The sequence below is a fragment of the Cardiocondyla obscurior genome, linkage group LG01 (genome assembly GCF_019399895.1).
Source record: "Cardiocondyla obscurior isolate alpha-2009 linkage group LG01, Cobs3.1, whole genome shotgun sequence".
Taxonomy (NCBI): Eukaryota; Metazoa; Arthropoda; class Insecta; order Hymenoptera; family Formicidae; genus Cardiocondyla; species Cardiocondyla obscurior.
In genome coordinates, this window is record NC_091864.1 from 11,458,133 (window position 1) to 11,485,358 (window position 27,226).

General features: G+C 42.2%; 2 protein-coding genes across 3 annotated transcripts in view; both read left to right on the top strand.

The window, feature by feature from the left end:
• The first annotated feature begins 56 nt into the window (after positions 1–56).
• On the top strand, positions 57–6,965 carry LOC139101723 (ubiquitin-conjugating enzyme E2 Q2). Its single transcript, XM_070655097.1, has 7 exons — positions 57–379; positions 1,349–1,696; positions 1,778–1,937; positions 2,018–2,169; positions 2,312–2,609; positions 2,682–2,778; positions 6,178–6,965. The coding sequence occupies exons 1-6, from the start codon at positions 218–220 to the stop codon at positions 2,711–2,713; spliced, it is 1,152 nt and encodes a 383-aa protein (XP_070511198.1). The 5' UTR covers positions 57–217; the 3' UTR covers positions 2,714–2,778; positions 6,178–6,965.
• An 84-nt stretch (positions 6,966–7,049) lies between these two features.
• The window catches only part of LOC139101760 (opioid-binding protein/cell adhesion molecule), a 113,200-nt gene continuing 93,023 nt past the window's right edge, over positions 7,050–27,226 (top strand). Inside the window, exons 1-2 of one of the 2 annotated variants that reach the window (XM_070655175.1) lie at positions 15,481–15,919; positions 17,382–17,921. The gene's annotated coding sequence lies outside the window, so the exon portion shown is untranslated. Of the gene's footprint in view, positions 7,654–15,480; positions 15,920–17,381; positions 17,922–27,226 lie in introns of those variants that run through there. The other variant, XM_070655167.1, reaches the window with a different exon arrangement.

A 27,226-nucleotide genomic window follows, 5' to 3' on the forward strand; every position in this document is an offset into this window, starting at 1 on the left:
GGGGCGGCGCGGCGGCCGCCGCGTGAAGTACTGCGAGCCCGCACGAGAGCGGCCGAGGCGGCTGGTCGCGGTCGCCATTTTGTCGGGTAGTCATTGGGATCATCTTGTCTCTGTCACCGCGGTTATTTTGGCCGTCTCCCGTTCGGACGGAATAAAAGGGCCCGCCTGTGCCCGCCGTAAACGCGCCGCGCCGCGCCGCCCGCACGTCGCACCGCAAATGGCTTGTCTGAACACCCTCAAGCAGGAAATCAAAACGCTCGAATCCGTCTTCCCCAAGAGCCATGAGAGGTTTCAGATAATGTCCGCGAGCGTGGACGAGCTCAGCTGCAGATTCGTCGGTAAAAATGGGAAGAAGTACGAAATACACGCCAACATTACAGTAAGTGTGCAACGGGGTACACGCGCGCGTACAGCGTCAACGGGGCCGGGGCGAGAGGGAGGGCCCCGCGCGCTGGGTGTATCGCTAATGTTATGTGCCGTGCCGCTTTTTCTTGGCCGATCGTTAGACGACCGCGTTGTGTGCGATTGAATGAGCGGGTGCGTGAGCGTGCTGGACGCACGCATCGTGCGCGTACACGCGAAATTCGCCCCCGCTTCCCGTCCCGTTTACTCGGACAAAGACGATTGTTTGGTGCCGGGAAGTGTGACCCCCGCCGCCACCGTGATCGTCCGTTTACCTGTCCCTCTCCCGTTCTCGATCGGTCCCTACGATCGATTTTTTTCTCTCGCTTGTTTTCCCTCCTCTACGAGAACTCCGAATTGATAGTGCGAGTCGAAGAGGTCGACGGCTTACTCCTTTCTCGCACGAAGAACATCCGCTGCTCAGAGGTCTCGTGAGCGTATTGTTTTTTCTTTCTCTTTTTTTTTTTTTTTCTCGGGAGGGGGGCTTTTTTTCATTCCCCACAATGTGTCGGACAAAGGTGGAAAAGAATGACCGGACAAAGAGCTCGCGAACGCTTTACTTCGTCCTTGCACTTCTCGATCAAGTGTCTTGCGCCTCAGACATGCGGTTCGATCTCGTTTTTTTTGTCCCTTTCGCGACATGCAACGCGTGCATGTATGCGTGCGCGCGACGTCAACACGAGGAACGTCGCAATCGGGCGCGATCCTTTTGCAATGCGTATCGTCACCGAGCGATTGCAGCGTGGATATTTCAGCATCATTTGCTCATTACGCGACAGATGTCGGTATATGTGAATTTCTTTTTTTTTTTTTTTTGTGCGCGTTTAAATGAATGTATGATGTGTGTAAGACCACGATTTTTTACTTGAACGTCTTGCAGTGCGGATTAAGGTATACGATTTATTTATCATGTTACAAAATTATGCTCATATTGATGTCTACGTAGGAAACCTACCCCTCAACGCCGCCTGTTTGGTTCGCCGAGTCTGAGGAAACTAGTGTTACGAACGCTGTACAAATTTTAAGTAACACAACGGGCCGCGACAACCACGTAATCAACCAAGTTGGCATTCTACTAAAAGAGTTATGCAGACTACACTCGTTACCGGAGCCACCCGACGTCGAGAGGTTGAGAACCGCCTTGGACCCTTTACGCTTAGGAGGATCGAACGAAGCTGTGGCACAAAGGATGGACGCCGAGGACCTAGACGACATTGATGAGGATGAAGAGAGTGAGACTGAAGAAGATCTCCATCTAGATATGGATGAGGGAGATGCCAATTCTAAGAATAAAGTGAGGAGAGACAAAGTACAAATTATTCGTTAATATTTAGTGACCGCTAATTTTGTTAATCTTTATTTCGTTACGTTACAGAGTGAAGAAATGGATTTGGAACATCTTGCAACGCTGGAAAGGTTGAGACAAAATCAGAGACAAGATTATTTAAAAGGATCTGTTTGTGGAAGTGTACAAGCCACTGATAGACTTATGAAGGAATTACGTGATATATATCGAAGTGACAGCTTTAAAAAGGGTATGCTTAAAGTTTATATTTAAATTTACGTATTTATTCTGAATATAATAATGTAATATTGGTTTCTTCTTTTCTTTCAGGAATGTATAGCATAGAACTAGTAAATGACAGTTTGTATGAATGGAATATCAGATTGATGTGTGTAGATCCCGATTCACCACTTCATAGCGATCTCATTCTTTTAAAAGAGAAAGAGGGAAAAGACAGTATTCTTCTCAACATGCTTTTCAAGGTGGCTCATTTACATAAAATTAGCTTTAAAATTTGTATTTTTGATACTATAAAAAAATATATATATATATCTATATATTAATTTGTAATTTTATCAGTTTTTTTTTTAGACGATTAATTCTAAATCCTGTTTATTACTGTAGGAAACTTATCCGTTCGAACCACCATTTGTAAGAGTTGTACATCCTATCATATCTGGTGGATACGTTCTTGTGGGAGGTGCCATTTGTATGGAACTTCTTACGAAACAGGGATGGAGTTCGGCATACACAGTAGAAGCTGTTATAATGCAGATTTCAGCGACGTTAGTGAAGGGGAAAGCGCGTATACAGTTCCAAGGTTCAGGCGGCGCTGGCAAAGTGTGTGGAGGACAAGGCCAATACAGTTTGGCACGTGCCCAACAGTCATTCAAGTCTCTTGTACAAATACATGAAAAGAATGGTGAGAATTTACTTTTGTGCTGTGTTAATTATTAAACATTGCTTAAACGAATTTTTTATTACGTTTTCATAGGCTGGTTCACACCTCCAAAAGAGGATGGCTAATGAATACCGGATTGTGGAAAAGTACCGAAGATATGATACATGCTTACAGCTGAGACTTTAATTCGGTGTGTGCCCAACAAGTAATTGTTATGATAATGATTTGATACACAAACACAACAGTAACTAGGTAACTTAAGATACTGAATTAATCTAACATATAATTCCTTTGATGGCTAAAAAAGCTGCCGTTGGTTACGTATCTGTATTTTTTTTTTTTTCGGTCGTTAGTGATTAGATCGCGAATTGTATCGATAAATGTAAGGTATCATTTCATTTAAATTTAATTCTTATGTTTCGAGAATCCCAGTTATTACTATATTACGATATAGTAATTTTATGTACTTCTTAAAGATACATATGTTGTACGTGCGAAACAGTATGATTATTCTAAAAAATGCGTTTGCGCAATCGTGCTTCCTGTCTTTTTAACGGGAGGATATTATGATTAATGTTTTAAATTATTAATATAATGCTGGACAAATTTTTAAGTTTTGCTTTTATTGTTTTATTATTGTATCACTTTTTTCATTTTCTATTTAAAGAAAACATTTATATTCAATGCATTTCAATAACGTGGCTATATTTTTTTTGCTAATATATGCCATAATCCAGTAAAAATAATGATAGTTAAAATGCATCTCTTAAAAAAAAAATTTATATTACTTTTATCTTTTGTCAGATATCTCACAAGTAATACTCAAAAATTGTGAGTGCACAACCAAAACATTTTTTTATAAAGAAAAAAAAAGCTGTTGAATTAAAATGGCTAAATAGAATATAATAAAAAATCGTAGCTTATATCGAGAGGCTCTAGAGAGTACAATCATAGAGATTAAAAAACTTTGCAAGTTTTTCAAACTTGTAATTAAGTATGTTTTATAAAACTAATTTTGTCTATATCAATATTAATCAAGTCAGATTTTTGACATGAGAAGCGATATTTTTTTACATTCGGCGAATAGTATATTTCGTAGCATTATTGGATTAGATGAAGTGTAGACTTACAATATTTGTATTGTATACGATGCAGTAATTAATGTGAATGTTTAATTTTTTTCTGCATAGAGCGTAAGAGTGAATCAGATGGGAAAATAGATATTGTAGCAGTGGATGTTTCCTTTTCTAAAATAGTAAATATTGCGAGTTTACGTTCGTTTTTTCTTATTATTGAAACGAGTTATAGCTTTCTATAACGTATATATATCTCGCGTTGTGTGTAACATTTAATCGAATGTAGGAATTGTATAGATGTATATAATGCAAGTACTCTTTAGAGTCTATCAGAGAGCATAAATGCAATAGAAGCTTAAAAAAGTTTTGGTTGTGTGTTTCATCTATAAAAGAAATATATTCTAAAATCTTTATTATTTTCTATAAGACATAATTTATAAGAAGTAAAATCATATATATGCAAAATATACTTTTTTTTAATAAGAGATGCGTGAGCTAAATATTACACGTGAAATTAATTCTCATGTGCAAATTTGTTTTTGAAGAACTTTGAATTCCTTTCAAAAGAATTCTAGTAATTGTAAGAAAAATTTTTCCAGACGATTTTTACGCACTCGGCAATTTAATTATTTATGTAAGCATTGTATGTTCGTATACATACTACCATACATAAATGATTAAAGTATTATGCACTTCTAAAGCAAATTTGTTCATTAGAATTAACAATGTAATAATATCGTTTGTAACTTCGGCGAATCTTTTTGCTATCAATCATATCTGTAAAGAATATCCCTTTTTCATACAAATGGTACATTTGTTACTGTTAAATTTTTGTAAAATACCGTTGAAATTGAGTTGCTAAAACTCGAAAGTTTAGACATTAATTGGTACTTCTCGAATTTGTATTGCACTTCTAAGCATTTATGCAGTTTGTTTCGTACATACATACATAGTTACACATGTCCTGATTCATATACATGCATGTACACGTACACGTATACACATATGCATTCTGTTCCTTATGCTTCATCTTCCTACGTAATCTTAAATGCAAAGTCTTTGCGATCGCCATCGTATTCATTTACAAACATGAACATTTATAAATATCAATTACGAGTAGTCACGTTGATTTTCATACGACTCGAGAAAATCTCATTTTCGTTGTAAATATCGTCAATCGAAACAACCATTTTATGACGGTTCATAACTGTTATATACTTCAGGGATTTTTATTTCAGACGTAATACTACTTTTATAATATGTTAGGGTACGTGTTTGCGTAATTATCGTGGTTACTTTTTGTTAGAATGAATGAGTATACCTGAACGCCTATTAGTCGTATGGAGATGGAGCAGTACATATGTTATTGGCAATAACGCATGTACAATGTATCAGTACACATGATTATTGGTATAACTGGATCGAGTAGCGTGGGTCACTAGTTTCGTTCGCGGTACAGTTAAACTCGTTTGTGAGCAAATCATATGAGCAGTATCGTCATATAAATAATAGATTTTTAAGTATAGGTGTGCGATCATCAAGCTCGTTGTCAACGGGTACCACGATTTGTACAGCCGCCACCCGTTTGACATTGAGTGCTGGTTGTTCGACGTCGTTAAACGTTATTTTCTTTGCCAAAACTTCGTATCGTCTGTTAAGTTTTAATTTTTTTTATGTAATAACTGTATGATCGCGGGGAGCAATGTGACATGTGTATTTTTGCTACAAATATCGTTAAGATTCTTTGTTCTTTTTTAACACGACATTCGATTCTTGCCGATATTCGTGACGATTTCAAAAATCTCAGTTTTGACATGAAGTCGACATGTCGTACATGCGATTAGTTAAAATTAATTACGTTTAATAAACAAGATACGATTGAGAAAAAGTATGTAATAAGATAAGATAATAATTACGCGAAACGTGTCGGCATTCGTTCCGGCAAAACGGTTTTTGACGAAAGGTATGTGCGCCTAAAGAGCAAGTAAAAGTTTAAATTAGTCATTATATAACTTTAGTATGCATTTCTCAAATCTTTAGATTGCGTGCAGTAATATAATTGTCAAATTTTTGTTACGTATTCGGGGTAATCTTTCTATTTGAAGACTGATAAAGTAGAACTTTAACTTTTCTTCCACGTTACATTTGTAAAATGTGTCTTTCACGTGATACTTTGATTCGCGAGCATGAGCATAAAAAAAAAAAAAAATAATAATTGAGCAGTTTATTCGCATTGAATGAGACTTTCTAAGTGCATGTGAACATGGAAACATTATGAAATTGTGATCCTTGAGATTTTCGTACGAAAGGCATTAGTGCCAATTGGAAAAGTGGATATATGTCTATCCCATTCCGAGATGTATTTGTGGCAAAAATAGTCGTCTAAAGTCTCTTCCAACTCATTTGTTCACTTTACACGTGTTTCACTAAATAACGTGGATATGTTTATTATGCATTAAGCAAACACGAATAATTGATTGATGTAATGACAAATTATTTCTTTTTGTTTAAAGGGAGAGCACCCGGTTCACGCGGAACATATATAAGCGACTGAAGCGACTATAAAACACGATACAAGCATACATATGGAAATTATTACATCCACGTGTACCTGGTTATAGACCCGCACTCTAATCAAGACAGAACGACAAGTAATAGCCTGCGTTTCGCTTGAACCGTGGTATTTGATCCGTGTCAATTTGATACTCGGGATGTAACAACTTTGCGTATCGTGTTAAGTATATGATATAACTTAACTCTCATATTATAACATTTTCTGACGAGGGTATAGACTTCTGGATCGAAACAGTGTGTATCGTGCACGGCGAGAAAAATAGCGAGTTAGAATATTACTTTTATTTCCCTTGAAAACTTATCGCGAATCACCCTCAGTTTTACTTATTGCAAATGTCTCGAAAGCTCGTTACTTTCTCGGCGTGGACGATGGCGTTCCTCGAGTCTAAACCCGTAAGTTAACTTATGTCTCTACTCTGCGTACGTATTTGCGTAACGAACTCATCGGTCAACCAAGAGGATCGATTGATTTTTGTTGGTCGGTCACGTCGTCACATTGTCAATATCTATAATCTTAAGATTACTCTGCGTATCTTAAATCTGCTCCACTTGTATATCGTACCATTATTGATTTGAGTGAAAGTTTCCATCATTCTGATATATCGAGCATTATACTTTCTCTATCCCTCTTTCTCTTTTACACCACAGTTTCATGTTAAGTTACGTTAATTATTGTTTAGGAGAACGCTACGAAACACAAAAAATAAAGATTTTAATAGAAAACTTACCCGAAATGTGTATACATTACACCGTACGAGCGCAGCGAGGTTATTGTAATTATCGATTGTGCCGTTTTACTCTCCCCGATCATTTATAATTTAATAACAGTGTATGTTAAAACTATTGGATTACGAAATCAGATGCGTATGCTGCGAACGTATTATATGCATTTGAATCGTGGTGCTTGAATGAGTGACATCTAGGTATCGTATCGATTGATGGATCACCGATAGAAGATTTGGCGTTATATTCAGGATGAAGCCGTGAAACGACAGTGTAATGGCTGTCGGGAGTGCGGGATCGTCGCGGGACGCAAGCCATTATCGTCGCGTCAATCGATCAAGTACATCCATCTAATCGTTGATTTGAGAGGAATAAACATACGAGCTCGCCGAGGAGAAAAGAATTTCGCACAATGCGCTTATCGCGATTGCACCGTAATCGCGATGCGGCGGTTCGAAACGGCGCCGCGTTAACGTCGTACGTTTCATCGTAGCAATCGTGCCGTTCGTGTTCGGCTGAGCGTGTTCAACGTATCGCGTCGCTCTCGTGCTTTCATATTCGCGTTCGTGACCATCGAGTGGACATTATTTAATAAGCGATTCACGTGGTGGCCGTCAGACTGTTACCATTCGCATTGGGATTAAAGCCGGCGGATCCAGCGAGGCAAGGCGGAAGGACAATATGGCAGACCGGTAAGTGAATAATATTTGTCGACTTTTTTTCTACTCGACCGGCTCGACGCTTGCGACGTATCGCGAGCGCAATCGGGATTACGAACGCGTTCACCGCGCGCCGAGATAAATACGTAGCCACTTTTTCGAATCCAACTATAATATCGCGATATTTTTAACGATAAATGTGATATATTTATTGTCGTAAATATCGTGAATTTACGGTCGGGTCTAAAAAAAAATTATATTTTTCTCCCAAAGGCGCGACTCGTCTTCTTTCGACGGTTTATATTTATTTCATTGATTTTATGAATAATTACATGCGAAATTTGCCCGCGGAAAATGCGTCCAAACTTTACAAACGGGAAGTTTTCCTGACTCGCTCAGGAGCTATTCAGCCGCGTCCCCTCCCTCCTTTCTTTTCCCGGAGCGTTCCTCTTCATTCGGTATGCATCGGCGTGTTCTTCCGTGTTGTGAAACATTCTCGAGGCGCGTTCTCGCGAATATAACGCGGTCCCAGTCGCGGTAAATTTTCCTCAACTGCATCAATTGACGGGGATCAGTTTACGGAGATATAAAATTTTATTATAATTCCAATACAACTTTGCGCGTGCATAAAATAAAAGAAATCCGCGGGAGAACTTTTGCGCTGGGAATCTAATTGCGACGCTCTTCCTTTGACTTCACGATCAATCGGCCTGATCCTGATTAGTACGGATTACATGAAAGTTAATTTTGAATTAAGTATATCGGCGCGGAAGGTATCCTCTTATCGGTCGTTCAATGAGATAATTAATTAAAGATAGGAGAACTTGCCCGATTAACCTTTTTAACAATTTTGAACCATGGCGTCGACAAGGGATTAACTGAAAACCGGAAAATAAGGTACTCGGTTCGAGCGCAACGTGCTTCCTGTAAACAGGCTTTGTGCAAATGCGTTAGGATGCAATAGTCAGGATGTCCTGCCCTTCGCTCTATTTATTTTATTTTCTTTCCGTCGTGTTTGGCTACTTATTTCCTTCTAAACACTGGGAATTGAAAAGTACTTTCTATGAATTCGAGAATATTTTAAATATTACTGACATTTAGCTAGATTATTAATTTAAATTTTATATAATTTTTTTGAATTAGGTAACGATGTAGGGGTCAATTAATTCAAATTTATTTATACTTGTGTAAATTTATATTTTTAACATTAGTATATTGCAGTATATAATATAATAATGTAGATAAGTAGTATCATACGTTAAATAATTATACAAGTTCGAATTGTATTTTACAAATCCGAATCGTAATTCACAAGTCCCGTTCGGGTTTAGTACAGCTTCCTCAAGGTAGACATGGACGATCCGACATTAAAACCCAATTCATTGTGCCATTATTTGCGTAAAAGTTCAGTTCGATTTTCTAACGTGTGCAATTCGGGGCGAGTTCAATTTTTCGCCGCTTTGATCGCTCATCACATAAGTCCGGGTCATCGTAAAAATTACAGTCGTCACGGCCGTGTATGTCTAATTTTTTGGCAGGCGTAGGAAACGACACAGTTATCTTTAGCCACTCTTCGTTTTTCTTTAAAAAATAATCTATATTTTTCTGTGCCTCTTGCCATTTTACGAGCAACATAGAAAAGAAATAAAACATGTACAATTTGGCATCTGTATGGATTCGAAAAAAACAGTTGTTTTGTTTGGATATTTCTTCCTCTAAATACATAATTTGATTGTCAAATTCGTCATTTAAGTAGTCCTGCATTATCAAAAATATTTCTTTTCTTGTGTAGTATATGAAATTGCTGCAAGATTCTAAAAAAAAAAATTAATTATTAAAATTATGTTATACCGAACACGAGTACTATCGTAAGTTAAAGAAAGCTTGAGTTTTAAATATCGATTTAGAATTTTTTCGTGCGGAATTACCTACTTCGCGTAAGACTATTTTGAAAGTCTCAGGTATAGTAAATTTTATATAAACCGAACAGTTGGACTATTGTTATACATATACAAAAGAAACGGACGGAGTTGGAAGTCCTACCTGATACGCTAAAACGCGTCTAATTGAGTTTTGAACAAAACATGCCTGAGGTCTACATGAGACATGGTTTTGGAAATCTATTTTCCAAGAAAATTTTTTTTGAACTTATATACTTATCTATAAACAGAGGTCATTTAAAAACTTCACATTTGTTAACTTTTGTCTAAAATAAACCTCAAAGGTTTAAACACTTTATTGGTATTATAAGAAACGACTACCTGAGACATCCGACACACCCGAGTATCTTTCGTCATCTCTAACTTGATAGTTTACACGAAGTAAATATTAATTACGAAAAATAAAAATTTAGTTTAAAAAATAATAGCAGATAGTAGCAGCCGAATTATTGCAAATTTTTATTTTCAACAATTGAATTATGAAATAAGAAAACAAACGCGGTATCTTACGCGATCTTTAATTAAAATCTGCGTGGAGTAAACGTTAATTCAGAAAAATAGTAATTTAAGTTAAAAAATACGTAAACAAAATATCTCACCACCAGGAAGAGAATCCATTTTGCGAAACTTGATTATTACTTTTATTTAACGAAATTATTCACAGTCGAAATGTGTGGCAAAGGTTCACGAAACGTGTGTCGTCAACAAGAGTCTACTTCGAACTAACGTACCTGCTGTACTTAAAAATGTAAAAGACTTTAGGAGTCTTGAAGAAAATTACCCCTACCGGTTTTCAAACACAATAGAGCCAAAAGTTCGTTTTTCAAATTTCGATCAAGTGTTTTCCGAGGTTACTGCACGTCGCGTGGTACAATGAACGTTTATTTTACCGTCGATATCGATAGAACATTACAGAGCACATACATGCATTATATTTTAATTAATGAAACATGAATATTACGTTTGATTCCTATCGAGGAAAAAAAAAAGAAAAAAATTTGCGTGCACTTGTCGTGATTGCACAAAGGGGATTTCAAAAGTGAATTGCGTCGAGCTGACGTAATTAGCGAGTCAAGTTCGGCGGGATTCCGCTTTCAGGGTTCAACGATACTGTCTGTCAGATCGCGGGCGTGTTGTTTATGACGTTACGTTGTTGCTAGGTTGCATTTCTAAAGTTTCGCATACGCACGTATACGCTCAAGTAGCTCGATCGAACTAATTTCTTCTGCTCCAATTCTCTCCTCCGAAAGATAGAATGAAAATTTTTGGCCACCGTCGCGATCGCAGTTTCTATAATTACTTCAATTAATTCACCGTGAATCGCTCTATGCGAAATTAATTAGCTCGACGGTGTAAAGAGGGATCTTGAAGTCCAAAGTTCCGAACATCGAACGTCTTCGCAAGTGTCAAGCTGAGATTTCGTAGAAACGGGACGCATTTGAAAATTAATCGGATTACACAAATAAGAGGGTGGTTTTATTATTTACCTGCCGGCATAAGTTTTACCGGGAAACAGAAAATTCGTCAAAGCTCCTTCAGTCGCACGCGAGTCGATCGCTGCTGGCTTCGCTCACTTTATTATTTTTTTTTTTTTTCGCCGAGAGAGAAATGGCTTTCGATGAATCGATCTTCGATAACAAGGTAATGCCCTCATGTGTCAGACTCGTCTGGCAGTTTAAGATTCATAGACAAGCGTTTTTCGTGGGTTACGTGTGGATTTACGAATTTTGGGAAATGGGGCGCGCAAGGGAACTTTGACCGTGGAAAGCGTCGGAAGACGGTTTGCGCATCCGACCGTTCCTGAATTTAACAGTTTACGGATGTGTGCTAGGCGATGCGTGTTTAAACGCGGGTAAGCGCGTAAACCGCTGAATCACGAACAAAGGGTAATAGTGCTCGTAGCTAGGATATTAACAGGGTCCTTGGGCCGATTCAATTTACCGCGGGGCGTGTTGTCCAAAATTAGATCTTCCTAGCACCGACGCGCCGATCCTTGGGTTGGTGCCCTTTGTGCCGGTTCTCGTTTCCGTCCACCGGCGCCTTCGCCTTGCGGCGGCCGCGAGGACACCGGACATCAGCCACGGGCGGGCGTAAACAAGTGTACACACGTCGGAACTTACACCCACACGACGGACCGGCCCGCCCGTGTATCCGTTAGTCCGCACCTTCGCCACGAGCTGGGCGAAGTATCAACAGGTGCTGTCAGTCGGTTGTTTCGCTTAATCGGTTTCTATTCTGCCCGAGACTTCTAAGCTCGGCTTGGCAATTCGTGACACTCCCCCGGGGGGGAAATCTTAGACGTTCTCGTTCTACGCCATTTACGTAGCCCGACTCGATCGCGCGCGAGCCCGTTAAGGCTACAAATCGCGCTTAACCGATTACGTGGAAAAGCAGCCCCCGGAATTGCGGTCGTGCTTCGAGTGCGGCGACGTAGTAATTGTCACGGTATATACGATGTAATTTGGCGTCCGAGTTATTTTCCGCAATTTTGAGTCCCCGGGCGGATAAAGCTAATAAATCCGATCGGAATCCCCCGTATTGTGAGAGTTATTCGTTTTGGAAGGGGCAGCTTTAACTATCGTCTGTCGATTTCGTTTTCGCATTTCTTTCCTTTTCGTATACGTCGATTTGGACGCTCTTCCGCGGCGTGTACTGCCAAGCCAATTTTATACCGCTCGATTCACATGTAATTGAAGATACGTCTCCACTCCAAAATGAAATAACAGAGCGCGTCGTAAGCGGTCGGCAATGAGATAAGTTTGGCGTTCATTTCGCTCGCCAGCGCCAAAGCCCATTCCGAGATTGAATCCCAGCAAAACTGACTGCGTCACGGTGTTATAATTAATTTATAATACCTCTAATTGCACGCGCCATGTCGGATGTGGCTGTCCCGGCATTTAATTTGCTCGCTAATTAAACAGGCTACGTCGCGCCCAGTGTTCAGGTCTAGCGACCGTTCCGCGCGCACTCGCTCGCCCTTCTCGCTTCTTCCTCGCGGTGCTACGCTCTAAATTACTTCTCGAAAAAGCCTGATGTAACGGCGGGAGGTGCATGTGCAATGACCGCGCTCGACTCCACGGCTGTGTACAAAAACGGTGCTGTAGACACGAACGGAAAGATGAGGCGCGCGCGGCGATCGAAAAAAGTTGCGGAATAATTTTTACCCGCTCCCCTCCCCCTCCCTCCTTCTCTCTGCGGCACGCCACCCTTGTTGCAAATACAACCCGCGCTAGTCTTTCTTATTTAGCTCGAGTCTCATGAATATTTCTCATTTCTGTCGACAAGATTACGTAAAAGCGATTCCGTCTTATATCGCCGCGGATATGCTGTTGCTGCTCGTCGCTGTCACGTTTTCTCACACCTGCAGTCCATTACATCTTCCGATGATTCGTGAGGCATTCCGATTCCGTGCTTTCACCGCTACGTGTCCGGCATAGCTCTCGAGGTGAGACGCAATATGTTGGTAAAATTGCAGTCGCCTGAGCGTTAACGTCGAACCGCAAGCTGGGTGCAGTTTCTGACGACCTGGCGGTCTATTCCGAGCTATTCGCCCTTAAAATGCGCCACTTAAAACGCAACTCCACGATGAGAAAGACTTTATCGGGTATAATGTGAGCGCGCGTAATATGAATGCATTTTATCGCGTCACATATAAATGATCTGCATTAGCGTGCGTTTTTTGCACGCGGGCGCGAAGGGCGGATCGCCCAAGCGCCCTCGGGTCCGCTATCGCAATTGCCGTTGTACCGGGGAGTGTAATCATTTCATACGACGCGTAATCATTTTACGAGCGCTATTAGCACATTATGCAATTATTACGGAAGTCCGGATACGAGCGACCGCGCGCAACGCCGGGGATGATTATCGACAGACAGGTAACGATATGTTGATGGGCCATTGCCGACAGCACTGCCCGATAATATAGCGATATAGAAGTACGCGCGCGCGCGGGATCAGTTATATATTTCGGTAGGACAATTGGCATGTAAAACGGTAGCCGCACGCCATTATTGCGTTGTACTTACAAAATCAAGTAGAACTTCATTTCAAGCGCACTCAGCTCGCCGACATTGTATACGAGCTTGTATACGCTCATGGCCTAATCCATTAACATACGCATCGATTTATCGTTCCCCGAAATAGAAATGGCGGATTGATGCAAATTCGTACGCTCACCCGTGCGGCCCCCGCGTGTAACGGATTTTAAACGCAACCCTTTTTCGCCATCAATCACGTCCTTTTCCCCCCCGAATATCGCGCTCATTGTACTTTATTTTAAACCGCTGTGAAATTAACAGCGCAAGACAGGCGTGCAATTTGAAACGGGTATATCGCGCAGTAAATACTTTAAACGCGGAAACGGGAAGTGAATCCCGGGGTTGTGAAAATTCATGTGAAATAAGAAAAAAAAAAAAAAAGAAAAATAGCATCAGTAACTCGCGGCGCGTTCGGCCGAAGGAGGGAAATCGATGGTAAATCGGTGAAGCGTGACGTGTCTCGGAAAAATGATGAAGTATTTAATATAAAGTTAATGTAGCTCGTGAGAATCGGAGATTTGATTGATGCCCGCCACCAATCAGTCTTGTACCTATCTTGGGTAAAATGTGCAGTTATTGATTTTGCTCAGTTCTAAAAGTTTATCACGATTAGTAAATCGCGCGAGGCAGTATTCATGTAGCTGCACGGTTTGAAATTAGACATTTCCGCGGTAAGAAATATACGTCGTACGTGAATCGCCGATAAGTAAACGTACGCTCGGCGAAATTCCATTTTCTATGCCGTCGTGGGTGCTGCTTGTTCTTTTCGAGGCGCGTTTAAGGAAAGATATCGCTGGAGGTGGAGAAATGAGCGTCGGTGAAGCCGCCGTAGATCGCGTCGTCGCATAAACTTTCGGCACGTTGAATTTTATATTTCGATATATAGGTTCATTTGTTCGCCGGCACGGTGAAATCTGCCACCGATGTGGCGGCATGAAGGGTGCCTGACATCACAGTTATTGCATAATTATGCAAATTACGAGCCCCCGCCGACCCGCGATCGCGAGGCTGTTTCGATTGGCGCAAAAGTATTTGATAGATTTGAATACCCTGCGGGGCGAAAATATGAAACGGGCTAAATCAAATTTATCCTCTTTCGAGTTGCAACATTACCTGTCACATCCCGGGAGCGCGATGTGCAGCTTGCCGCGGCGTACGAATCAAAATGCGTCATATCCATAGAGCGATAGACCATCGAGTATCAGTACACTTTGTCGGCATTTAATTTCAGCGGTCTTCAAAGCCCCGCCGCTTGATATTGCTCTCTTCGCTTTTTACAAATGGCTAAATCTCACTAAATATTTCACGTATGCAACCGAAAGAGTGACAAACGATCCTTGGACTCGTGTTTTCAGTCGGTTTGCCTAACAGAACATTTTTGTGTTAATAACAAGAAAAGTAAAAAAAAAAATTTTACGGACAGGAAAGTTCAGTAATATATCTCCTTTTGTCGCACGTTGAATGTTTAACTATTCCTAAACGGTCTTTCAAATAAATAATCGACACCGTTTCTCGATTATGGTAATTGCCATCTATTATGAATCTAATCGATCTATTATGCATTCTCGTTGCATTTGGCCGGGAGATTAACGCGGTATCTAATGATGCGCTTGATAGCCATTGCGGGAAACGATCGTGAAAACCGCGTGTACATCCGCGACGGGCATCGCCCGTGTCGGCGTCCGTGTTTTACGAAGTCGTGAAAGCAAGCACGGGCTCTCACGCGTGGAGAACGAGTGGAAAACTCGACGGTGTGGGTCGACGATGGTGCCGCAAAGCGGGGAGTCATCCGCGCAAGGGTTGCACAGAGGGTGGATGCGTCGGCGTATTGCGCCGTAGCTTTTGCCGCGGCGCCTGGCAGTCCATTGGCGAAGCCCTAACGAGCAGCGGGCGAGAGCGGAGCATTCCCACGAAAAGATTCATAAGAACTCGAGCGGGCGAAAGTGGACGTGCTTTTTTTTTTCGCGCGTGTATCGGTACGCTGTATAAGTTTTCTTTTTTTTTTCATATATATAAAAAAAATAAAATAAAAAATAAAAAGTTGCTTTAGTTTGACCGCTGGTCGCGTAGCCGGTTTTGCATTTTTCCTTTTTTATGTCGTGCCGACGGTAAATAAACATTATCTTGGTGCGAGCTTAAGGCGGCACTGTGAAGTGACTCGCGGAGAGCCGGGCAAATATTTTGAAAAAACGGTGCACCCGGATGGATCCCCAATGAACGAGCACCGTGATATTTTAGTGCTTCGAACCTCGAGCCTGCTGGCGACATGTGATCGTGCACGGGAGGGAAAGAGAACGGGAGAACGGAGAAGATAAACCGCGCGTGAGTTACACGCGTCTCTTCGGATCAATCGCCGCCGCGCATTCCGGTTGCTGCGACTCGCGGAGTGATCGTTAGAAAATCGAAGACGCGCGGTAGGCGCCGAGGATCGCTTTCTCATTTTCTGTCCTCGCTCAGGCGGGCGTAACGATTGCGACACGGGTCATTAAGTTTTAAGGGAGGTGACAGAAGGGCGTTAAACAGTTAAAGAATTTCTTCACGCCGTTCTCGCGTAATTCCAACGAGTTTATTACTTTAATCGCAGCTCCGAGCTTACGCCTGATGGATTTCCTTTTTTTTTTCTCTTCCCTTTTTTTTTCCCCTTTTCCTGCAAAATCTGACACGCGATAACGCGTCATATTCATCACGCGCAATATGAATTGCAAAATTGGACGAAATTATTAATGTAACTTATCGCGAAAAGATTTATAACGCGAGAATAAATGGGCGAAAGATGATCAGTCATCGTGATTGAAATTTCCGCGGCGACGAAACATGCGAGTTCTCCTTTCGCCGTGTGACATCGCGCACGTAATCTTACCGCATCGCGTCATGTTGTTAGTTTCGGATTAAAAACTATACGCCGGTCATCGTAAAAGTAGGGCACGTCCGGTCCCGCCCTTCGAGGCATTACCTGATCCGGACCGAAGGACAAAGAGAGGAGACAAGCGCGAAGGGAAAAAAAAAAAAAAAAAAAAAAAGAAAAGCCGTACACGAAATTACGCGCCAGAGAAAAAAGGGTCGTATGAGCTTCATGACGTGATTCGCGCCATCGATTTCGCGATGGAATTGACATTACGAATGCAGAATTTTTTTACGCCAGACGACGATAGATTTTTTACGGCTTTCACCGAGGGCTGTGATTTTTTTATGAGAAGCAATAGAAATCGATTTGTTATTTAAATCCCGCGTGATTATCAAATATTACCGAAGACGCGTGTAGATATTTGGAGTTTTACTTGATTGACGAAGCCCACCGCATCGAGCATTTTTACATTTTTCATAATATTTAATTCAACGCAATTTGATTCGGGTCAGATCCGACAACAATTAGCTCAGAGTTGCAGTAAGTTTGTACAGCGTCGATATTACAAACAACAGTTTATGCAGGAGCTCTCTCGGAGCGCTCGACGCGCTTCCGGGGCCGTTCGAAACGCGAGCAGAGGACCCACTTACGTAACCGAATGGGATGGAGAAATTTCTTTTCTGTTTGTTATTTTCGGCTCTCTTTTTTAAACACGTTCTGCAAATACCGGAACACGTGCGCGTGCAGTCTGCAGCCTCCGCTTTTACGTTCAATAATACGCGAGGCGGCAAACTGGCAAACAGATCCGTTCCCTTTTACAACAGCTTCCGTGCAAGAACGTAACAATTTGCTCGATAAATTTAGCGGACGGTCACGCGTCAAGAAATTCTCACTCCCCCCGTTTCCGGCCGGCCAACGTACACGTTCGCGAAATTGCAGGTCGGTGGTGCGCAGGAATTGTTTCGACACATCGTGAGCTGTGATTCCACACGAATTACTCCCGGTCGAGCGATACCGTGGCGATCCAGCCCTCGCAGATGTACCGCGGCGTTCAACAGGATACGCGTTCTCCGATCGACCGTGGATGACCATTACAACTTGGAGCAGTATTCCGAAATGCTCGCGCGAATTGATTCCGCCTTGCGACGACGGCGAGCGTTTCACACGGCTGAATCGTAAGTGCGAATCCGGAGGAAGTAGATAATCGTACGATTTAACCGTTTAAGCGACGGTGACGGGGGGAATGTGGGGGCGGGAAAAATCAACCGTGTTAGCCTTCGACTGCGAGACTATTGGTGGCGGAAAATGTCAATGAGAGGGCGAGCTGTGACTTTCGACAGATCTGGTATCAGTGGAGTTGCGTGAGGAGAGGACTACGCGGCGAGAAAGTACGTGGGAAAGAAATACATAGCGAAGGGAAAAGATAATAGACGGGAAACTCGTGAGGCAACGACGTAGGGCGCCGCCGTACGAAGAGAAGTAAGTACACGAGTCGATCGATCGATAATTATCATGCCCGTACGCGTAGTTTATTAGCGCGTTTGTGTTCCCTCCGCGCGAATCGATACCACTGATTTACATATTTTCCGATAACGCCGCATACTTCAATGCGGCGCGTTAGAGGTGTAATCGCATGTAATTATCGTGCGTGCGTGTAACGAGCACGGGGGACTATTTCCTGATCGCCTCGGTGCTTTTAATTTGCGCTCGATTTAAGGCTACGTTTCGACACGTTTTAATTTAATCCGCCGTCGGCCGATTATTCGTCAGTACACTGATCCGATGAGAGCTGCGCATACTATTCCGCTCGTTAATTATTTCCCCGCTGTTACTTATTTAAAACGCGATACTTCATCGCGCCGCCTATTCCGCTTTCAGATGCGAATAGTAAATAGTTTAACAATTTAATAGTAAACAGTTTGTTGTAAATTGTTATCGAGTTAGAGAAAACTTCATTAAATATATCATTTCGATATTCAATTAAATGTAATTCCAAATGTATCGAATGTAATTCCGATGTATAATTAAATTCCGATAATTCACGTATTACACTCGTACACTTCGAGATAAATTGCAACCGGGGTAAAAATTGGCAAATTGGCCAAGCTGAATATCTCGCCTTATAGCACGTAATGACAGTTTCCTTATATTACCGGCTCGTGTTGCTAATAAACGATAAAATATTCGTCCCTCGCGCGCAGTTGCGAGATATAAAATATGACGCGATCGCGATTCTACAACGAGAGGCGTCTGTTGAAATAAGTCCGCACTTCGGCGGACCTCCGGCTTTATCGCTCATCCCAATTTTCATTACAATCCTCTTTCTCGTAGAAAACATTTTAACGCGGAAACTAAGACGAGATATCCCGGTATAATATCTCGCGATTTGCATTTTCACGCTCGCGGCCGTCTCTACATTAGGGGAGGAAACACTTTTCTATCTGCATTAATAAACGAGATTTGTGAGGGCCATTCGTTTCGGCGGCACGAAGCGTATAATAACGCCGACGGTATCGCGAACAGATTGAATTTATTCATTGCGTATAACCGTTGCACAATTGTTTCTTTATGCGGCTGATAGAGTGGATGCGTCTGCGGCGCGCGCGGCGGCCGCAAACGAATGCCGGCGAATCGAGCGGCGAATCTCGAGCGATCGACTTACTTCTCCTCGTGAACATTCTCGCGACTGCATTTTCGGATAATTAGGCGGGAATTACGTACGGTCCTATTTCGCGGAGGGAGATGGGGTGTCAGATAAATGCCTGTATTATAATACGGTCGTTACGTACGTACGTGACGCGCGCCAGACCAACTTGTATGCGCGGGATGCCACGCTTGTGCGCCACGTAAGGTGAAAACGGGTCAAGAGGATCCCGTCATAAGAAAGTTAATACCGCATATGTCGCAGCTTGCTGAGCGTGGCGGCAAGAACGGGCCACTTTTAAATGATAAATTACTTCTAATGGCGTCAGTTTGCTGGCTGGCGCGAACTTTGATGAGTTTTTATCCGCGGGGTGCGTCTGCCGCTCCTCGAGGAGCCTGCGTCTTACGTCCGCCTAATCTCGGCAAGCTTAATCTCCGTGACGGCCAATTTTTGTCGCGCCCAATCTTCGTTGATCGACACGTCGAATTTGAGCGGACGAATTCATTTACGCCGATTTCGTTTTTCCCCTCCCCGCATTTTGCATTTGCGCACGCTAACGCCGGATGTTTCCCCGAACGTCCCCAGATGTAGCGTTAATTTAAAGATCTCCGCTAACATTAACGGCTTCCTCAACAATGAATTGCCATTCGTGTTCTCTCAACGAATGAATCCCGTTGACGATGCGCGCTACAGGATTCCCTTAACCCGATTTACATCGGGGTGGCTTAATTGGAGAAGCGGGAAACGGTTACTAGTTCTATCGTTCTATACTAAATTCCAATCAACGTAGCGACGGCATTCTCATGGTTGCCCGCCGCGGCGATTTCATTCTAATCATCGCCTTACCTTTGGTAACACGGAACGTTATTCTGGCCGATTATTTCGCATTTTGCAACAGCGCAGCCGCGTTTCCAATATACATCGATATACGCGGGGTGATATTTCGCTAGACGCGATACATGTCGTGGCACGCCTTGCGGCAATATTTGCACTTTAACGTTCCGGACGATTATAGTAATTGTATCGCGACGTTATCAGTAATAATATTCTCGATGCATACGACAGGAAATTGTGTTCTCTGAAATTGATAAACGTCAGGGAAATTGATTAGCTGTTTAATTAATTGAGGTACTCGATTGTAGGCAGCCAGTCGACGCGGAATAAAAGACTTACGAACGTAAGGAAATGTGGACGGCGTAACAACGAGACGTAGCGATATATGTATTAATCGGGACTAAAGAAATATTAATTCCTTTTTAGCACGTTATATATTTCAACCCCGTTGTATATCCGCGAAAGTTGGGCGGGACGAGGCGAAACAAGTAGCAAGTAGCGTACAAGAAATAAGTGGCATTAAGACAACTAATTAAATATTTTATGGCAGAGTAGTAACAACTTTACCAGTAAATCTTGCGGGGGAGAGAAATCGCACGGCCTTCCCGAGGAAGGGCTTCCCCGCGTTACAGGGCTATAATATAAATTGCAAAGTGTTCGCGCAGCTATCTCGTGCAGCGACTTGCCGCCAGAAGGTATAGCCGAGCACTCGGGACGGATTTTCGTCGATGTTTCCTGTTATTATTGCCGATTTAATGCAGTGATTTCTGTAATCCGTCTCTTCCTCCTTTCTCCGCTATTTGAAATACATGGACGTTCCTCATCGTGGATTTGATACTCACAACTCGTCGGAATTACCCGAACACGATACGACTTTTCAGGTGCTCACGGCTTTATGTGTGCTCAGCGATCGCGCGATAGATATACCGCGCGAATCCTACGTAAGGGAGGCTTATTACCCTCGGTACCGTCGATTTATTCGCCAGGAAATATGTATACGATCTACGTCTGGTTATCTTCTCTCCCACGTTGGCCGTAACCTGGGCCGCACTGAATGTAAGCCGCATTGCCGGCGACAGCTTGATCGCTCCTTAAATTACTTTCCACGCCCGCGAGCATTGCTCGTGGCGGTGAAACGTTTATACTTGTCTTCATTGTTCCTCCCGTCCGCCCGCGACATTCTGGGAGGCAAGGCGCAATCCCCGCGCACTCGTTTAACTCGCTGCTGTTTACTGCAAACGCGAGATTGTCATCGCCCCCTTTCATAATGGTTCACAACGAATATTTAGTATTAGGCAGGCGTAATACAGGGGATGGCGCGCACGTGTACGGACTACATCTTGACTAACGACTTCTTTCTAGAGAGAGCCGTCTTCCCCTCGTTTCACCTTACCCCTTCATCGTCGCCTTTTCCCCACATCCTCTCCTGTATTCCGCGTCGCGATACGCTGCAAGCGTTACGAATTCTCTCTCTTCGCTACGGCGCGGGCTTCTACCCTCGATACGCTCGTAAGTTGCTACGAAATGTCGTCTTGGGGCGAAAGTTCGCAGCCGCTGTAATTGAGCCGCCATATCGCGCACAGCTATCGACCGCGAATCCAGGATTGCTACGTTATACCTTTGAGAGTGATTTCCCGTGGATGTCGGGGCGCAGTCGCTGCCACTTGCGGTATTCGCATGTAGCCTACTTATGTTCTGGCGAAACGCGAATCGAGCCAGCGGCCGGAATGGCACCGCAACGATACGGGATAACGGGATATAATAATATAGGTAGGTACGTTTAACGTGATAGCGTTTCCGCAAGATATAACTGCGAATGATTGTTATCTCAGACCGCGCGGGCGTACAACGATAATTTTTTTAAGCAATCTAACGGAAGGGGTTGAGGCGACCGAACAAATACAATTAATCAGCTGTTTCTCCCGCGTCTTTCCGATAATGCTTACGCCGCATTCGGTACTTTACAATAGCATTCCGAGCGCTCGCTCGAAATCTTACGTTTCTCAATAGAAGTCGGCTGGGTCAATATATCGAACGTAGGAAGCATTTCGAATGCTTATTCCCGTCGTACCGATTCGATTATGTTAGTTCTCAGGGGATCCGTCTCCCGACTCTCCCTTCTCCTCTGAAGTTCTTTCGGATGCTCGTTCTAAGAGGATTAGGAAGCGTTCTCGAATGCGTCGCAATCTACTCTTGATTTCTTGTAATTTAATATTATTAGATCGAGAGAGTGGGGCGAGAGAAGGAGAGGAAAGGGGAAAAGGGTGCCGTCAGTTCTGTCGATGTTCAAAGAAAACGAAAAAGTCTCATATCGTCGAGTCTCGTCGTATGCATAGCCGGCTTATTTTACGGGATGCTCTAGCGATTGAGCTATTTTACGATGTATCGAATAAGGATTATACGATATAAAATTTTATCCTAGGAGTAAGGTAGAAAATACGCTCGACATTCGTGTGCGAGCTCGCAGAAAAATAATTCCCGTATCATTCGCTCTTACAATGTTCGATGTGAAAAAAAAATAAAGAAAAGGAAGCGCCGGCATGAGCCGTTAGTCAAGAAAATTCGAAATAAATTTACAGTCGAGAGAAATGAAGGGGGGAGGGAGGGGGAGAGAGAGACGGAAGGAAGTGATGAGAGAACCCGCATAAAATCGCGTTTGATCAAGAAGCTTATCGCCGAATAAATTTTATACTCGATACGATTTCTTATACAACGAACTTTGCGGAAGAATCTAAAGTAGAGTTATATATTAACAATGTCCTCGGTCGTATTACATTCTAGCTCGTACAAAAGCGCAAGTTGACTCCCCTCGTTACACTGGTAAAGCCATTAAATTTACATAAAAATGTACCCCCGTCTGAGATCGGGCCATTCGGTGTGGGCGCGAGGTCGAAGAGACGAAGTTTATCTGGGGCCACGGCTTTATACCGTCAGATTAAGGAGTTCGAGTTTAACTTTTAGCCCGAGATTAACTGCTAACCGATGCGTTAGTGTGCGTACAATTCACGAATAACTACAGAGACGGCAGATTTCTCACATCTCCTGTGTTAATGGCAAGGATAATTGTGTAACAGCCGATTTCGCGTTAAAGTAATTTCGACGGTGCAATTATTACGTCGTAATTTGACAAATATGAAGGAGTCGGATTAAAAAAAAAGAAAAGATAAGACATTCTTGACCCACGAATTTTTACTTCTATTTTTTCCACCTCCCCCCCCCCTTTTTCGATAGTTTTTACTCGATTTTGTCAAATTTATTTAAAACAGAAACAGGCAGTTTATTATACGAGCATACTTAATTTTGTACGATTAGATAAAAATTAATGAACAAGAACTATAAATTTTCAAAGTTTCTTCCCCCGATACTACCTTTCGATGCAAAGAGCCATTATCCATTACCCCCCATGCCGTCGTTAATGACAATATAGAGGATACTCGCGGCGATTCGTATTTTCACTTCTTTTCCGGCTCGTTCCGGCAGTAGAACGGAAGAAGAGAAAAAGAAAATGGTATATCCGAATCTCGGGTCCCAGAGACCCATTAACGCGCCAAGGGAGAAACTTTCCACGCGAATAATGCAAATTATCCTCGAAACGCCCGAAGGTAGTCGCACGTCGCACTTTGTCTCCCCTTCCGCTGGTGCCTTTCTTTCTCTTGGTTCAAGCCTTGTAACCAGCACTCTCTATCTCGCAACACTCCGTTCTTCTTTGCCCTCTTTACCTTCTCGTTCGCTTGCACTTGCCCTTCTCCTCATTTCCTACTCCCTTCGTGCGAGATTTAATCGTTCGCACGAAAGTCCGACCTCGCGACCGAAACGAGTTAATCCGTTTACGTTAATGCGAGTAAGAACGCGTAAAATCTGCTTTGAGAGCCGAACCTGTGCCTCCCCGGCGGATATCGGCTATTACTCGATGTCAACAATTTTTTATTTTACGTTTCTTCTTTTTTCGAAGAAAAAGAAAAGGATAAGTAAATTAATTTATTAACAAAATTCTTTTTTTTTTATATTTTTTCCGCGTTAAATATAAATTTTCTACCCGAATTGCTTATATGTATTCAAAGAAAGAAGACAATAATTAATATAATCCCGCGGTTGTCGTAGATCGCGTCGTGGTCAGCTGACTGAGCCGGACGATGCCCTCGCACCGCGCGCGCGAGACACGCATACGGCCCGCTGCTCGGTCGCTGGCAGAGGCCCGAGAATAGGGATAGCGTGGAGAGTAGGTTACCAGTGCATTAACTATCCTACCTCAACTATCTGTGAGTCGGGGCATCGTGCTCGAACGGGACGGTCCGAACACCGCGCGCGAGCCGCAATACCGCTCTATTGGCTTTTGCTTCTCGCTACGTAACCATAATTTGTTGTTGAAAATTATTAAATATAAAATCGTTTATTTCTTTTTTACATAGACGAAATAAGAGTAAACGTCTCGCGCGAAGCGGCGCTGTGTAACGTCTAGTCGAGTAATAAAATTTTCATTTTTTAATTTTAATATGCGTCACTTATCCTATTATTAGTTTTCGTAAAAGGTATATATATATATATATATATATATATATATATATATATATATATATTTATATACATAGGTATATATGTATATGTATAATGCATCCTAATTATAAAATCGCCAGGTCGCGTAAATAACATGAGCTTATTTCTATGCAGTCACTGGGCCGCTTAATTAATTTCGGAAAAAAATTGGTGCGACGCGAATCACTGCAACAACGTCGAAACAGCTGCCGTAATGCTCATGAGGTTGTTTTGCAAAATGGAGATTCAGTTACACACGTTCTTCCGTAATGTATCAAATATCACGCAGTTTTTTTTTTCCGTTACAACGCCGCGCGGAACCGTATGTCACATCCAACTAATTAAAATGCTGCCAACTCTGACAGATTTTTTTTTTGACTTCAATTCTTTTTACGACATACCGGATACATATTCCGTATCTGGTAAAACGTTTTACGTGAAATAATGTTGCGTTAGGTTTCATAGAGCAGCTCGCACATCATAACGTTCATTTTGAATATACAGCGCGATCGTGCAGTCAGTTCTTCATTCGGGGCACACGTATGTTATTCCCAACGATTTTTTTTTTTTTATCGATACGAATATCTCATTCATACGGTATAAAATATAGAATATTTTATGTCAAACATCGTATTACCTTTATTGTATTTTTATAAAATATATATAATGTTTCATTTTCCGCGTTGTATTATCCTATTACACAATGCGAAATTATTAAACATTTGCATATCATAATACATGTGCATATTTTACGCGCATGAAATCGTACATTTCCCAAATTATGCTAATAAGAAGAACAATGATTTTAACAATGATTTTAACAATGGCAATCGCGCTAATAGAAGTTACGCAGATAAACGCGGGATCATTTTAGTAATGTAGAAACGTTACGGTCGTTATCGCGAGCATAAACGAAAAACGATTGAGAGACGATACGTAGCGAATTGGCATCATTAATTCAATTTGCGAGTCGCATCGACGGGAGAAATGCTCTTAGTCTGCGGAAAGCGAGAAGAAAGCCTCCGTGCGAAATGATGGCTATGTGAGATCTTATCGGAATACGTGGGCATCGCCGAACGATGGTCCAGCTAGCCTCCTATTTTTTATTCGTAGCGCTGTCGAGCTATAAATTATTTTCCGACTTCGTGAAATTATGGGTCCGCCTCGATCGAGCTCGATGCACCTCGCTTTACTAATTCCGGAAACGCTTGGCGCAAAATACGTCATTTTTGTCACGACTCGATGTAATCGGATCAGCACTCTCGCAGAATTTTGCGAAGTTAGCTATGTTTTCCCGAAATTAAAAAAAAAACAAAAAAAAAAACACACAAAAAAAAAAACGATCCGCCCAACCAGTTCTGAACTTTTCTGTATTGATTTTAGAAAAAGTTCTGTGTTTAAAGCAATGAAAGTACCACTCGAAAAACCGGGAGTTTAACTTTTTACCCCGCGCGCGAGACACACTTCATTAAAAATTGCAATTCTTTTTCGATTTCTAGGATTTGAAATAGTTCTACAGTTTTAGAGAGGTTTTTCGAAAGAGTCTGCCGCGCAAAAACCTTCGAACATTAACTTCCGAAGGATAAGGGAGTCAACCTTTGGTTTTTAGAACACTTAGGGAAGTATTCGAAGTTTTGATGATTTTCTTTTTTTTTTCTAATTTGAAAAAAGTTGGTCTAACTTTATAGAAATATTTTGTGGCAGATTTCTTGCAGCGGTTTAGCGTCTGCGCGAATAAGTAACGGAGAGAAGACGAGAAAGTTTCGTGGCTTTGGTGCATTTAAAGTGATAAATCGAGAAGCATCAATGTTTATTACTGCGGCAGCCGACAATAGACCGATTATTTGATAGCCTTTGAAAATTGCTATATACATATAAGCGGCCGGAAATTTCTGGTTTTCGTGCGTTTTGGCGCACGGTCCGATATATAAAGCTAATATTTACGAGCGTGTTTCCGCGACAGTAATATTTTGCCCGCGAAAACGGCGGGCGAGGCTCGTATTGGGACACGAGGGAAAAAACGTTGTAAATATCGCTTCATCACCGCCCTATAAATATGCCGGAGAGATAAAAATAAAAAAAATAAAAAAAAATCATATTTCCCAGATCACCCGATTAATATGCGCTTTTCGCTCGATTAGGATCATTTATATCCTTTTAGCTTTTTCCAGTGCAATGATTAAAGCTCGACTTGATGTAGTTACCGGCGTATAATCCTTTTCGTAAAATTTCAGAAGCCGGCTGAAAAACAGTCGCGTAAAAGTTAACGTGCGCGCCGATATTTATTTTTCATTTCTGCCACAACGCTCATGCCGAGCTCGTGCTGCAATTGCCACCTGGTACGTGCGAATAAGAGTCAAGCTGGATCTTTTTTCGTCTAGAAAAAGGGGGTGATCGTGTAATACTATTATCGATCTGACAAAGTACTTGCGGTCCGCGTGAATCGATCCGGCCAGAAACCAATGTTGCAGGCGGAGCGTTTTCTGGTAAAAGCTTTCGTGCCGTATCTCCGGGGCAACGGTGAACGCTAGTAGTTACATCATAATAAATTAACATCCCCGCGCAATTAGCGTCTCCATTTGCCGGATTTTCGTGTCTTTAGCGTGAAAGAGGAATGACGGCTTTTAAAAATAACGGCTTTTACTTGAACATTAATCGGCGCCGGCTATGATTTGCAGTACGTTCGATGTGAATTTCATTCCGGTCAGCTCATATTCCATATTCCCAAGATGCGATTAATGGAGTTAGTTCATCCACAAAATTGACCTGTAAA